The sequence below is a fragment of the Microcaecilia unicolor genome, chromosome 13 (assembly GCF_901765095.1).
Source record: "Microcaecilia unicolor chromosome 13, aMicUni1.1, whole genome shotgun sequence".
Classification (NCBI taxonomy): Eukaryota; Metazoa; Chordata; class Amphibia; order Gymnophiona; family Siphonopidae; genus Microcaecilia; species Microcaecilia unicolor.
Genome location: NC_044043.1, coordinates 44,529,128 through 44,544,349, shown reverse-complemented (window position 1 = coordinate 44,544,349; position 15,222 = coordinate 44,529,128). Strand labels below are relative to the sequence as shown.

Genomic DNA, 15,222 nt, shown 5'->3' with positions numbered 1-15,222 from the left:
ATATTAACCTCATGGAGCCTTTGTACCTGCAGCTAGTCGAAGAATCTTGCAACTTTCTGCACACAAAAAAATTTCCCTTACAAACGTTGCACATTTGTTAGATTTATAATGCATTCTTAGATTTTTGTTTTTTTAATGCAAGACTTGAGATCTTCTTAAATGTGATTTTTTGATGCTTGAAAATAAAAAGGAATGTTAACTTCCAACTTCATGATTTTTAGAAATCAATCCATGGTCTGGGGCAAGTAAAGAATCCAGGCATGTGGATTTAGATAGACTAGGCTGCATCTTTTTTTTTTTTTTTTTTTGTGCAATGTTTTTTTGAGTAGCACCCCTCAGTGGAGCTTGGGTATTTTTTGTACCTTGTACTAAAAATCTGCTGTAGGCCAAATACATTGAAGTTTTTTGGGAGTTGATGTGACTGCAGTTTTGCAGAGTTGATGTCCCCAGTTTGATAGTGTCTTAGCCTTTTGGTAGCTGTTGAAATGTATAACTTGCTTAGTGAACACCTGATGCAATAACCCCAGCAGCTCTGACATTCTTCTCATCCTCATTACTTAATGTTAGGGTTTGCCGGGACAATCTTGTTTTATAGATTTGTATTAGATTCTGTTAATTTTGATAGAGAAAGGCAGTAGAGAGGTGAGCAAACAAAAATGATCACTTAACATAGAAGTGAACTTTGATGAACATGAGAAAAATATGCCTTGCCTTTCAGAGCAATTGTCTCAAGCCCAATCCTAGAGGAGCCAGTAGCCTGTCAGGCTTCTCTGAGGACAAGCAGGCCAATTGTATTCTCACACCTGAGTCACGTCATCTGATGGAGCCCAATGCGGATGTTGACTAGCAAGATTAATGCAGAATTTTCTAGCAGCGTCCCACTGTGCATGCGTTGGTCCCTCAATCTTCATTTTTCTGCGGAGCAGGGAGGATGTGTCGTCATGTTCTCTCGATGCATCTTTTTTCTCTAACTCTCACGGCTTCCCGTGCTGATATTTTTGTCCCTTTTGTGTTTATTATTCCTTCTTTCTTTTATTCTGTTACCATTTTACGCAAGTTACTAGGCCTGTTTAGACCAGAGCATTGACCTCGGTTTGAATGCTGCCCCTTTTCACAGCTCACAGTTGAGGAGTTTAATTTGGCAGCGATACTTTTCTCGATGTTGAAGAAGACCCCCAGTGGCTTCAGAAGGTGCACCTAGTGTAATCTGGTGATTTCTGTGACTGACCCGCACTCTTGGTGCATTGGGTGCTTTGGCCTTGACCGTGAGCCTCACTCTTGTGTTTGCAAATGCAGTTGAGGACACAGGGGCAGCAGGCGAGACTTTTTGGCTTCTTGAAGGCTGATCCATCTACATCGACACCGGAAGCATAGACCTTAGTGGCTGCTAAGACTTCGACTACTACTGGGAGTGCACCGGCATTGAGGAGGTTTCCACCTCTGTCAACATCAGGTGCTGAAAGTAGGCCTCAGGACCGATCAGCATCAGACCCGGCATCTAATGACCACGATGCTGAGAATTGGGGGAAGCCCAAGAAACCTAACCATGCACAGGAGGATGCTGCTAGAAAATTCTACATTGATCTATCTAGTCAGCATCCACACCAGGCCCCGTCTGATGATGTCACCCAGCTGTGAGAATATTTGGCCTGCTGTCCTCAGAGAGCACCTGCTACATATGAGTAACTTTGCTTTTCATGATATCCATAATGAACATGTATATGAAATTTTGTATCTACAGCTTCCATCTTCTGCAGTTCTTGTCTTGCCTGTTCAGTGTGGATATCCTGAAAATCTAGTGTCTGCTGCTTTAGGCCTTGTTACCTCGATTTGATGTTTCATTGTTTTTTTTATTAAGCATAACCGCATGCATAAGCAGCACCAGGCTGCACTATGCAGCAGTAATAATAGTTTGGTGTTTATGTTCTGTTTATTTTCTGTGTTGTTCAGATACCATGTTCATAGTAAACTGGTGAGCTTCATGGCACCAATTGACCACAGCACGATGAACAATGATGCCAGGTGAGCAATAGATCTATTGTGTTTATCCATCGGCCTTCTGACAGTGTGATATTGACCTGTTCTTCAGCCTGCCATGCTTTCCATTTCTCCTTATCAGTTTAACCATTTATCACTGGCTTTGGCGCTAGAGTCTCAGCCACACCTGCCCCTGCAATGAACTTTCATGTCTGTAATTACTAGAGCACCATGACAGGGATGTCTGTAAGTCTGACATTGGATTTAGGAGATGGGGGGGGGGGGGGGGGGGAGGGAGAGAGATGTTAGGGGTTGTACGTCATATGAATTATGTTTATGGGACATGTAATTAAACCCTGGTATCGGTTGCCAGAGAACATAGTAAAAGTAGTGGTGTTAGGCTTTAAAAAAAGGTTTGAACAAATTCCTGGCAGAAACATCCACAAACCGTTGAGGTAGATTTGGGGAAAACCACTGCTTATCCCTGCGAGTAAGTGGCATGGAATATTGCTGCTTTTTGAGCTTCTACTACGTACTTGTGACCTAGGTTGGCCACTGTTGAAAACAGGATACAGGAGATGATGGACCTTCTGATCTGACCCAGTATGGTATTCTTACATGGCAGTGGGATAGGCAGGATCACCACAGTGATAATCTGATTCATACCATTTTAGAAAATAGGGTATTTCTACTTAGAAAATGAGTTGTAAATTTCTTTCTCTTATTTTTATAGTTTTTTCAAATATTTTACAAGAAATATGATCTTGTTATAAAAAAACCCATATAAAAGAAATACCAAAAGAAAATGCAGAAAATTAAAAAAACTAAATCTATGCTGAACCGTCCTGTATCAAAACAGGATCTAATTTAAGAAACACAAAATAAAGGAAAAATATGCAATATGATGCTGTCTTGCTCTTAACTGCATTAAATAGATTACAGCAAATACAAGGGGATGGGATGATAAAAGGCAGAGGGAGCATTAGTAATTACCTTATTGCTCAAAAATGTCAGTTTCTGAGGCTCATAAAAATGACATCTAACACTCAAATGCCTAACAAGTTTACAAGGGAAAACTGAGCCAGAACTGAGTATCAAACTGCAAAACCCTTGGCCTCATCCCAAAAACTGATTTGCCTTTGCAGCAGGAAAATATATATTTTATTTAAAAAAAGAATGAATCTCGCTTACAAAAACAATTTGAGAAACCAGTCCTTATCCAGATTCAATACAAAATCTACAATTAAAGTTGCAAAATATACATCTGCTGCTTCTGTCATATTCGGAGCTTCATATGGGTTTAAAGACTTGAAGGATAGCTTAGAAACCTCAATACTTTCCTTTTCTCTCCTCTCCTACCTCACCCCCAGCTTCCTCCACCTTATAGGGAGGGAAGTAATAAGCCATAGATATAGGAGAAGCTGCTTTCTATTTTTATTTTTGTATTTTTTTTAGTATCTCAAATGAAATACCTTTTTGAGTTAATCCAAAAGAGGTGTGAATGTCAACTTATGAATATTAATAAAATGCAACGTCTTCCTTGTACATTCTTCCTTTCTTTTATCATTATCTATACTAAAATTCTTATATGCTGCTTTATTCAAATCGGTTTACATAAAATTACATTCATAAAATGTAAATACAAACACATAACGAAAGTCACTCAAAAACCTAGAACACATTCTAAAAGATTGACAATCCACAAAACTTCGTTTTAAAGTACATTATACCGTGAAAAGCCGTGTTTTCTCGAGCTTCTTAAATTGTTTAACATTAGGCTGGAGATAATTTTCTTGGGTAAACTATTCCACCATGTAGCTGCCGTTGCTGAAAATATTCTTGGTCTAAGCCTTTCACCCTTCAGTTATAGTAGGAATTTCTTACAGGTCCTGAGTCGATCTTAAAATTCTCTTTGGAACACATCCTTTCAATCTAGCATTCAAATAAGGAGGATATCATTTTCAGTGATTTAAAGGGCCCTTTTACTGAGCCATGTTAAAAAGTGGCCGGCGGTAGTTTTAGCATGTGGATTTTCCACGCGTTCTGGCCACTTCACCACAGCCCTTGTTTTCATGGAGGCAGTAAATAGTGGCGCGCTAATAATAATTTTTAAAAAACACACATACACACACATTGGGGCTCGGCCTTTACTGCTTGAGCCCTTACCACCTCCTATTTAGTAGGTAGTAAGGGTTCAAACGGCATTCGGGTGGTGCATGGCAATGGCCATGTGCTGCCCATTACCACTGGGCATGCTCTCCCCCAGCTAGAAAATTAAAATTTCTTTTCTGGGTGTGGAAAAAAATCCTAAATATGTTTTTTCTTTTCTCTTTTGGATTAAAGAGAAAAGAAAAAACATTTTTTGTTTTCAGGATTTTTCCTGAGGAAGGTTGCGAAACAGTGGGGTCCCTTGCTGTTGAGAAAGTTTGAATAACATTGCGAGTGAGGATGATTAAAAAAAACCTAAAAGATAACGCGAATGTGCTAGATTGTAAGCTCAGACCCACTTGAAGGATCAGTATGAGAAATTAATACTGGTCTCAAGAACTTCTTGCAAGTGTGACTGTTAAGACCAAGGCATCCCCTCGAGAAACTACTATCACGATTTGTGAATTTGGATTATGCATGACTTTAAAGGAGCTACAAAACAACAATCTAAGCTAAGTTATTGACTTTTTGAGCTTTTCAGTCATTGCTATGTGACAAGTGATTGGTATAGTATTCGTATTGCGGTTGATGCCTTTGATACTCTTCAGTTCACTATTTTTCAAGAAAGTTCAGTAATGGATAATGTAGTTTTTCAGATCCATCAATATTCACTGTAGAAGGGTGTGGAGACTTTGATCATTGTTCGATATTGTAAGACACTCCGCTTTCCGTTTTTTGTTCACAGAATCTTTTTCTCCCGTAAGTGTGCATTGTTTGGGAGTTTTTTTTACTTCTGTGAGTTTTTTCGGAAGGTGGTAGGAGCCTATGATGTTGGCCACTTCAGTGGAGTCCTAATGTGAGGTTCCCTGGGCTGTTGAGGCTATTTTACATTTATTTATAAGAATTTAGTTTAGGTCAAAGTCCTAAGTCCAACTATTTAGTGAATAAAAGAGTGATATTTAGGATTTTTGATATATTTACACTCTTTTGCAATTGTAATAGTGTTTTCTGGGTGTGGGAAATGGCGTGCGTTGAACACAGTACTACCGCCAGGCACCTGGGTGCGGCCAGCAATAGTGCTGTTATCCTGTGCACTACCCTTAGTAAAAGGGACCCTAAATGTTAAATTTAATTAGTCAGTCTTACTCAAATTATCTTGTCTCATTACTATTCATTTTGTAGAATTTTCCCCACCTTAATTTCAACAATTTCCAATCTTTTTTTTTTTTCCAATCTCCAGCTTCCAAAATCTTGGTTCTCTGAGAAAACTCTTGAAACTGCTGCAGAATTGGCCATTCTGAGCAGACAAGAACTTCTCCAAATCAGCAATACCTTTCCAGATCCCCTCCAAACTTAAGTTTTATAAACACGGGTTTAAAACCTATTTAATTGCCTTTTGCTCCTGCTATACTAGCAGTTTTGAAAAACTCTCCTCCAGCCGGACTGGGCTCATAACATCCTGTACTGAATGAGTCATTCAATCCCTCTCACCAAGTGGCTTTGGCTTCCCTGTTGCAAAGTGTCTGCCAGCCAGCTTACAGCTGGAGGACATTTCTTGCCTCTGCTGGCATAGCTGTACTAACTTTATTTGCCCATGCCACACTTATGGATACTGCGCGACCCACCTGGAGCCCAGGTTCCATCGATGGAATCTGTGACACCAGGCTTAAGATTATATCTTGGAGATACCATATGCAATCTTTCCTTTGCGGGGATCTCTATGGACATCTGTAGAGCTTCTAAGCAGAATCCAAATGGATGACAAAAGAATCAGTAGGGCCTGTCACTTGAGAAGCACCTGGCTCTGCAGGTTACACTGGGTTCTCCCTTTCCTTTTCACTATGGGTTAGTTTAAACAAGCCAATAGAATGATCTGGATTGAGATTTCACTCTGAGCAACCTCTGTGCTGCAGCCATCTTGGATCCCCTACTTCATTCTATAAGCTGGTTTCTGTCACAGCTGTGCAAAGCTTGCAGTGTACATGATCTTGCATGGAATATAATTTGCCCCATCTCTAAATTATTTGTAAATTTCAGCCATGTTATAATTGTAACTATTTACCAGCTATACCCCTGATACTGTGGAAATAATATGACAGTCACACAAATAAAATCACTTTATGTCCATCTGCAATGAGCAGCAGAATGTTGAAGAATCTCAGCAAGGTGCAGGGAAGCAATTAATCATCTGGAAATATTGGTGGTAGCTCAAGCTCTAAGACCTTGTTGCCAGTTGTTCAGAAATGCAGATCCACAGAGGATCATGAAGGACAGAATCCATGTGTCTGCTGGAATAAAGAAATCTATTTCTAACATGGAGAATTAAAGTTGGCAGATTCAGCATGTAAAATCAAAACATCAAGTTGTAGATTTTGAATACAGTTAGACCTTGGGAGTGCCACCACTCATCCCAGGGAAGGAATAATAAAATGAATCTGTTCTTTGGCACCTACCAGGTACTTCCTAGTAGCATGGATTTTCTGCTGTCAGACAGGATGCTGGGGTTGATGAACTTCAGCATGGAACATCTTATGTCCTTATGCTAGTGAAATTGTAGTTTTTGTGGGAGCAATATAATGGAAGTAATTCTGTAAGTGCGCATCTACTTGCAGGTGGTCAATGCTGTGCAATGAGAGCCTATTCCATATTGTCTCCGGGACGATCAGATGCCATTGTAGAATACTAGCATAATCCAGTATTGGGGGGGCGCCTAAAATTTCGGCAACTGCAGTTAACCCTTTAGTGTCCAATGTTCCTGTAATAAGCCATATGGGAACAGATTGATGGGAACATTGGACACTAAAGGGTTAAACCAGCCATAGTTGTGATGTAAATGCAACCGCCTAAATGCAGAAAAAATGTGTATTCTATAAGTGGCGCGTAATGTCCCTTTTTTGCATTTACATTCTATCCACTTACGTGCGCTGTTTTCCTGCCACTCATCATGTAAGTGTACACTTACCTGTGAGCTTGCAGGTATTCTGTGCACAAGTGGTGCAAAACTTTAGGCACCCAGTTATAAAATTACCTCCTTAGCTTATGTGCTTGCTGTTGGTTTCCAGTTAAAATACCACAGTGTTACCTGTCAGAGGCTATGGGATCAAGAGGTAGCAACTCTTAGCCCACCACTCCATGAACGCTCTTCAGAGTTTTCAAGTTTCTCCACCTGTCCCTGTTTTGCATGCAGTGCTCACTTTAGATTGCTGTCAGTATTGCCTGAGGTTTCCTGCCCTTAGCAGTTAGCTCCTGTTCTCTGATGCAGCTTCCTGACAGTGATAACACTACTGTTGCAGCCTGTGGGGTAGGAAGCACCCTTGGGTCACTTGCCCCACAGCTGCTGGAAGGGGATGTTTTGTATACATGTGTCTGTTCTGCAGTTGGCGGGTTTCCCATTCATCACCCTCATGCTGGCCAGTCCCTGCAGAAGCATTGACTCTGATGCTTAGTTTTATGGGTACAGCTTTGTCTGGCGTTTGTATTGTGAAGCAAAGCTTTGCCACTTCTCCACAGGCAGAAATCTGCCAGCTTATGAAAATGTCCTGAGGCTGTCCCAGAGGCTTCTGTGACCTTTGCTACTGCCCATTATGGGGCTTCTTTAAATTATAAAGTGTAAGTTGTATAGAGCTAGTACAGAAAGTAACACTTGGATCATAGTGAGAGGAGTAAATAATAACTGGCAGAAACCTCCATGGAGCATTGCAAGGAATGGTGCAAAGCTTCTGCTGTCTGACTAAACAAAAACTACCCATCTGCTATTTAGGAGTAGGAGGAGTAGCCTAGTGGTTAGTGCAGTGGACTTTGATCCTGGGGAACTGAGTTCTGTTCCCACTGCAGCTCCTTGTGACTCTGGGCAAGTCACTTAACCCTCCATTGCCCCCCCCCCCCCCCCCCCCCCGATACAAAATAAGTACCTGAATATATGTAAACCGCTTTGATTGTAGTTACAAAAACCTCAGAGGCGGTATATCAAGTCCCATTTCCCTTTCCCTTTATGGCTCAATCCTCTTGTGTCCTGTACTTGTGATTCCATCAAAGAGGATTCTGGTGGTGACTTAAACTGCACTAGCAAATCAAAGTACTTTATGATGTCATCAGAGTAACAGGTCGGAAATATATCCTTATGAGCAGTTGTATACTCTCTGTCCTAGCAAACTCTCCCCCTACTCTCCAGTTATCAGACCTGCACTTCCCCCTCCCCTACCTTTAAATTCAGCTTAGTACTGCTGATAAACTTGACATCATCTTTGTTGTCAGTACAATATAGTGAAGTTAATTTATCCCCAGCCAGGTCTTACCCTTCGCTGAAGCACTTCTCCTTTGGCCCTGATTATTTGAGTTGATGATGCTCCTCTGTATTGCTTTATTCATGAGCTTATTAAAAAAATGTCTAGAAAATTGTGTTCCTCTGTTTATTCCCCCGATTATTTGCGCCTCCATTCTTTCTTAATGAAAATGGTTCTGCAGGCTTGTTGACTTTCATATTCTTGTTTGAAAATGTACATCTTGTTTATATAGGTGGTATATCACATATAATAAACCATAAAGTATACAGCAGATCCCAGGGTTGATCCTTGACTTGGAGACACCACTTCTTGACCTAACCATAGCTGGGACCACTGTAGAGGCTGTGTTAAGTCTTATAAAGCATTTCAGGATTTAGCTGGCTCATAGATTCAAATTAAAATCAATTCTTGTATACCACTAATATCCCCTTTCTAGGGTTCAGTGCGGTTTACAATCTAGATGAGACAAAAGCAGACAGTGTTAGTGTGAGGTATGGGAAAAGTAGATATTATTGATGTAATGTATGAGATCAAAAATATAAGAAGGATAGTGGGTGGTACTAGGAGGTAGAAGACATAATGGATTATTATGAAAAAGACTTTGGTAAGAGAAAGATTTTTATCCTCTTCCTGAAGCAAAGGTAGCTGACTTGTGTTCTGATGGCAATAGGTAGTGTGTTCCTTATTTTAACTCCCAAGTACGGGGAATAGAGAGCTGTAAATCTTCTGATATCGAGTTGACTTTTGAAATGGTGATGCTAGCATCAGTTCTTTCAGTCTGTTAGACTGGACCAGACATAGCAAAGCAGTCTTAGCAGTTCAGAAGTGAAACCCTGTAGGATTTGAAAAACTAAACAAGTAGCTCTGAACCCAAGTCTTTCTGCTATAGGGAGCCAGTGCAGCTTGTTCAGATGAGTTTAAAACATTGGTATAGCTGTTTAATCTCTATATTAGTCTATCAGCTGTATTCTGTATGATTTGCATTTTTTTCTGATATCGACACTTGATTCTAAGAAATAGACTGTTACAGTAATCCAAGTGAGGTAGGACTAACATTTTGACTAGTAGTGTGAAAACTTTTTGATTAAAGAATGATCTGACTAGATGTAGCTGGCTCATTTTGAATAGTGGTTTGTTTGTTTTTTCCATATTTGATTAATATAGGATGAGAAGGTGAGTGAAGAATCGAGCAAGACCCCTAGTACTGTGGTTTCAGACTCATCTGTAAAGCTTTGACCATTGGACAAAGATATTGATGATGGGACCTCAACTCCCTGATTTCAGAATCATAGGACCTTGTTTTTTTGTGCATTCAGTTTCAGCTTATTGGTCAGGGCCCAGGTGCTGACAGCAGTCATTCCTTTCTCTACTGACTGAATTGGGACTTTGATGCTGTCACTGGTAAGAGAAGCAGGATGTCATCTGTGTTTGATAGTAGTTCATTAATACCCAAGTGTATTGAAGCAAGGGATGACATAAAGAGATTGAACAGGGTAGGTGAGAGGGGAGATCCCTGCGGGACCCTGCAGTTAAGAGATCAGTAGTTGGAAAGTTGGTTGTTTTGCTTGACAGAATAGCTTCAATTTAAAAGAAACTCATAGAACTATTTGAGCACAGTCCCTGTTATTCCTATCTGATCCAGACATTCGAGTTGCAATATGTGATCTACCAAATTGAATGCTTCTGATTATATTGAATTGGTGAAGAATTACTTGGTCGTCTTTGCATAGGTGTGGTTTGACATATGTACTTAGAACTAGCAACAATGTTTCCGTACTATGTGACGATCTGAAGCCAGCATAAAATAGAAAAGTTTTCCCAGATATAAAGAGTTCTGTACTAATGTAAGATTCTAGTACTTTAGTAAAAAAAAAAAAGGGGTTATGCTTGCCATTGGACGGTAGTTTGCAGGCGAAGTTGCATCTAGCCCTGATTCCTTCAGCAGTGGAAAACAATTTTGCCCATATCAGGAGGAAGAGGGCCAGTATTTAACAGTTCATTGAGACCATTGAGCTTCCATAGGGATGGATTTGAGTAACTATTTTGGGCATTGATCCAGGGAGCAGTTAGCTCTGTAGCATTTCAACAGCATTGATCTTACACCCTCGTTAGTGGTTGAAAAGATTCCCAGTTTTGGTCAGTTTAGAGTCCTTGGATTGTAGGATCTCCAGCGATTAAGGCTGAAATATGGATTGGACTATTTTTCTCTGTTGGAGTAGTTTTAGTTCGGACCTAATTTGGATGATCTTATTGGCGAAATGATCAGCTAGGTCTTGGGTTGTGAGACATATTTTCTGTGAATGTTCATCATCATTAGTAGAAGTTAGTTTTTTAACTAAGGAGAGAGGTTTTTTGTTGTCAAGATCATCTTGACCTATTCGGCTGCTAGAGTACTGGCGTTTTGAGTCTGCTACCTTTTTGTAGCGTCAGAAGGCTGACTTCCATTTAGATTTTATCAGTAGTATCTTTGTTCTTTCTCCATTGCTTTTCAAGGTGTCAAATTTCCCTTTTTAGGATGGATAGTTCCTCTGTAAACCATGGTTACTTTTTGGATGTCTTGACCTTTTTAGTGGAAAATGGACCCATGAGGGAGGACTCAGGCTTGAACTGTCTACAAACAAAACTTTTATTGATTAAAAACAAACTAATTAAGAGGTACTTTACAGGATCAACTAAGAACCCACAAGATAAATTACACAGCCTACTGAAGCAAGGTCTGGTGCTCATGGAGGATCCATGCCCCTTTGGTCTTATGGCTTGGCCATTGAAAGGGCTTGGTTGAGATAAAAAGGTTATTCTGATTCAATCATTGCTACCTTGCTTCAAGCTCAAACATTCTACATCCATGTCGTATGCAAAGGTGTGGAGAACATTTGAGGGCTGATGTTCTGAGCGTGGACTTTCTCCCTTCTTTGCTCAGATCGAGCATATCCTAGCATTTCTCCAGGCAGATCTTCAGTAAAGGATTGGCGCTGGGTTCTCTAAAAGATTGCGGCTTTGGCCTGTTTCAGGAGCCGACTACAGAAGACATCTCTTGCAGCTCACCCAGATATTGTTCAATTCTTGCAGGGCGTGGGCTGCTTGCGGCCTCCCTTTTATACACCGTGTCCAGAATGGAACCTTAATTTAGTCCTTTAGGCTCTTCAGAGGCCTTCTTTTGAGCCACTCCAGAAGGCCCCCTTGAAAGATCTTACACTAAAGACAGCGTTCTTGTTGGTTGTTGTGTTATAGGGTTTCAGAGCTTCAGGCTGTCATCTGGATCCATTTCTCTGATTTTCCAGAGGTGGGGGTCTCCCTACACAGTTTTTCTGAAAATGGTATTGCATTTCATCTCAACCAGTCTGTGGATCTTTCGTCCTCGCGTAGAGGACGAGGAGGCTCAGTATTCTTCCTTGAAGCTTCTTGGTGTATGTGGTGTTCTCATTGAAGTAACGAGTTTTCCAAATTGGACAGACTGTTTGTGCTTTTTGGTAAACAGAGGCTTGGCTTCATGACTTCCAAGCCCACAATTGCTAGATGGCTGAAGGAGACTCACATCAGTTTATCTGCTTGTGGGGAAGCAGGCTCCTTAGGCCTTGCGGGGCTCATTCTATGAGGTGTACAGTGACATCTTGGGTGGAGCCTACCTTACTGTGGATATTTGCAAGGCGGCGACGTGGTCAGTGCTTCATACCTTTGCTAAGCAATACAGGATGGACGTTGTGGTGTGCTTTGAAGCCAGTTTTGAGGCATCAGTCCTCAGTGGTGGTACCAGGATTCTAGCCATTCTAGTGATTGCTTTTAAACATCCTATATGTTCTGGATAGTGGAAAGATACGTAATTGAAGGAGAAATAAGTTATACCTGATAACTTTCTTTCCATTAGTCCTTTAATCCAAAGGCCCGCCCAAGATTTCTGAGATGGTTAATCAGTGTAAAATAATGGGTCAAATAACGACTGTCACCTTGCATGGTTCTTTCTGCATATCTCTTGTTACTACAAGTTGTCCAGAAAAATAAGAGAGGTCCACACACATTTGCTCGTCTGGTTAGTATTAGATTAGCGAGTTGTTTAAGAGTTGTTGTGTTTATTCTGAGTTTCTCCTTACTGTTTGTCTATGTAAATACTGAGGAGCTGGACTGGATGCCTAGAGAGATGTCTCAGCTCCGTTTTCAGTTCTCTCTCTCCACCTGCTGGTTGATGGACTCAACTATCCCACAGGTTCTGGAATAGTGGGAAGGACTATGGAAAGAAAATGATCAAGTAAGACCTAATTTCTCCATTTTTTCCTCTGTACTTGCTTCAGATGTTAAGCTTAAAGCTTTTTTCTTTTCTTTTTTGTAAGATACAGGTATTTGTGGAGCCCACAAACCCATTATAACCCGAGTGTGTAGGGAGGTTACCTTGACAGGTAGAAGACCAGGCGAATATTCAACATTGATCTAATCGTTTGAAAAGAGCAATATTTTAAGTGGCACTACCTTTTAACAGCATTGTTAAGGGCTCTCATTGCTCTTTTATTAGAGACTTACTGTCTTATCAGATTCTGGAATGAACATAACTCATGGCACTGATTTGATCTCTCATTAAAGAGGATTACTGCTTTTCATTAACTCAGGTTGACATGGTTTATAATTTGCTTGTTGATACTCATGCCAGGAGTATCGTGTTAGACGTCTTCCCTCTCCACTTCCAGCAGTGTGTTGAGAAAGGACACCCATACATCATCATTAAAGATGGCACCCCCACCACCACTGAACGGAAAAGAGGTGTGGGTCTTTCATCCTGATGAGTCAGGGCAAAAGAATACACTCAAGTCTTTACTTTTCATAATATCAGTGTGTGACAAAGTGCCTTTAAGATAAATTTTCAAAGTTTCTGTTGAGATCTGTGTGGATAAAAATAAGGCTTAAAAAGCTTTTACTGTCTGTAAAGCATTTTGTACATTCAGAAAAGGGATGGTTCTGGGAATCTGTTTTATTGAGACACATAGGTGCCTGTGTTGCCTTTATAAATTTGAAGTTAATAAAATATTGGATAAGCTCTTAGAAATTTTTCAACAAATAATAGACCAGTGATGATGCGCATAAAGCTTAGGCAGTGATGAGATTGTGAGCTGCAGGAGTGGTACCGCTGAAGTCCGGTGAATATGGAGTGAATTTGAACCAAGATTTATTTTGTAAAACATGATCATCTGAGTCTAACAAAGACTGTGTTTTGTTTACATGGATGAAAAATTTGAGGTTTGCCTGTTATCGTGAGCCTTTATAAAATGGCATCTGTTTGTATTTCACATAGGTGTACTGTTACACAATTACTGTCCACGTGCATAGACTGGCTGAATCTGCCCAAGTAGATTTTCAACCATCTAAAAGTACCTGTGTAACATAGTAAATGTCAGCAGATAGACTTGCATAATCCTTCCAGTCTGCCTAACAAGGTAGCCAGAGTTGTATCTGAGATATGTATTTTATATACCACCAAGCTTGCTCAGATCATGGCAGTTAACAAATAATATTGTATCAGAGAAAAAATTCTAAATAATAAAACAGGAAAGGCCTAAACACTATCATAAAAACCATCACTCTCCCATTTAACAACGTCCACATATGAAAGACCAGCATTTTTCCTGGTTGCAGCTTTATCAGTAAAATCTCATATCACCTTCATCTGGAATATCGAAAGCTTGACAAAAATAAAAACTTTTAAGCATTCAGGAGACCCTTAATTAATAAATATATAACACTGTCTCAATTTCAACTTAAGCCAAATATTCAATCTAATATTTATTACATTTGACTTAAAAAAATTTTTTTAATGTAACAGATGAGCTTTAATATTCTTATCTTTGTTTAATATAGTAAGCTGATAAGGCTCCATTTTATCATCAGCCCTCTAACGTGATCAAGGTACATAGTGCAATTTGTGTTCCAACTTTTGAAATCCTTCAAACTTTCAAGGCAGTTTTAAAGAGCAATTAATGCTGAGCTTGCAAGAACTCTCTTAAGAATAAGAGTTCCCACAGTCGTCAACATGTGAGACATTTCGTTTTTTCTTCAGATTTGTTTCTTGCATTCTATACAGGATCCGCTTCATTATTATTAAATACTGGTATACTTAATCTCTGTCTCTCCTTGCCAATTTTGGGGCACAGACTATGGAAGTCTGCCTGGCACCAGTCCTACTTCCCAACTACTGGATTTGCCATCGAAGCCCACCCCAGCTTTGATCCTGATCTGTCTTTGCCATTTACGGGACCCAGACCATAGAAATCTGTCCAGCATTAGTCTGTCTTCCCAACCTCTGAAGCTGCTTTCAAAGCTCACTCCAACTATGAGACCGTTTAAGTTTAGCTTTAATTGGATTTCATGCTTTTTCTATATTGTGATCCTCTGTGTTTATCCCATACATTCATGAATTCTGTCACTGTTGTTGTCTTCATAACCTCTGGTATTCCAGGCATCCACCACCCTTACTTTTCCAATTTGTAGGATGTAACTTGGTCAAAGGCAAAGACTGCATGTGTACTTTATTTGCAAAACCTTAAGGTGCACATGTGTTTTTATCAGCTTAACTCCATCTTGGATGCAAGCCGCGCAAGTGCTTTCTGTATGAAGATCAGATTCATTTTATTCATGCTTCGTTAGGTGCCTCATTGAAAACTGACCCTTGTATCTCAGTGACAGCAATGTGACTACTGTGTATATCAGCACAACAGGGCAGGGTTAGAATAGTTTTGTGTGTATATTTTGCTTTGGATTTTTCTTTGCATTTATATACCTCAGTGCACTGAAGTGTAAAGACAAGACATAGCCAGAAGGGGAAAAGAAATGG

General features: G+C 40.1%; 1 protein-coding gene across 1 annotated transcript in view; it reads left to right on the top strand.

The window, feature by feature from the left end:
* The window catches only part of AATF (apoptosis antagonizing transcription factor), a 122,480-nt gene that overhangs the window by 73,822 nt on the left and 33,436 nt on the right, over positions 1-15,222 (top strand). Inside the window, exon 11 of the mRNA XM_030185632.1 lies at positions 1,951-2,022. Within this exon, the coding sequence (XP_030041492.1) occupies positions 1,951-2,022 (72 nt within the window). The remainder of the gene's footprint in view (positions 1-1,950; positions 2,023-15,222) is intronic.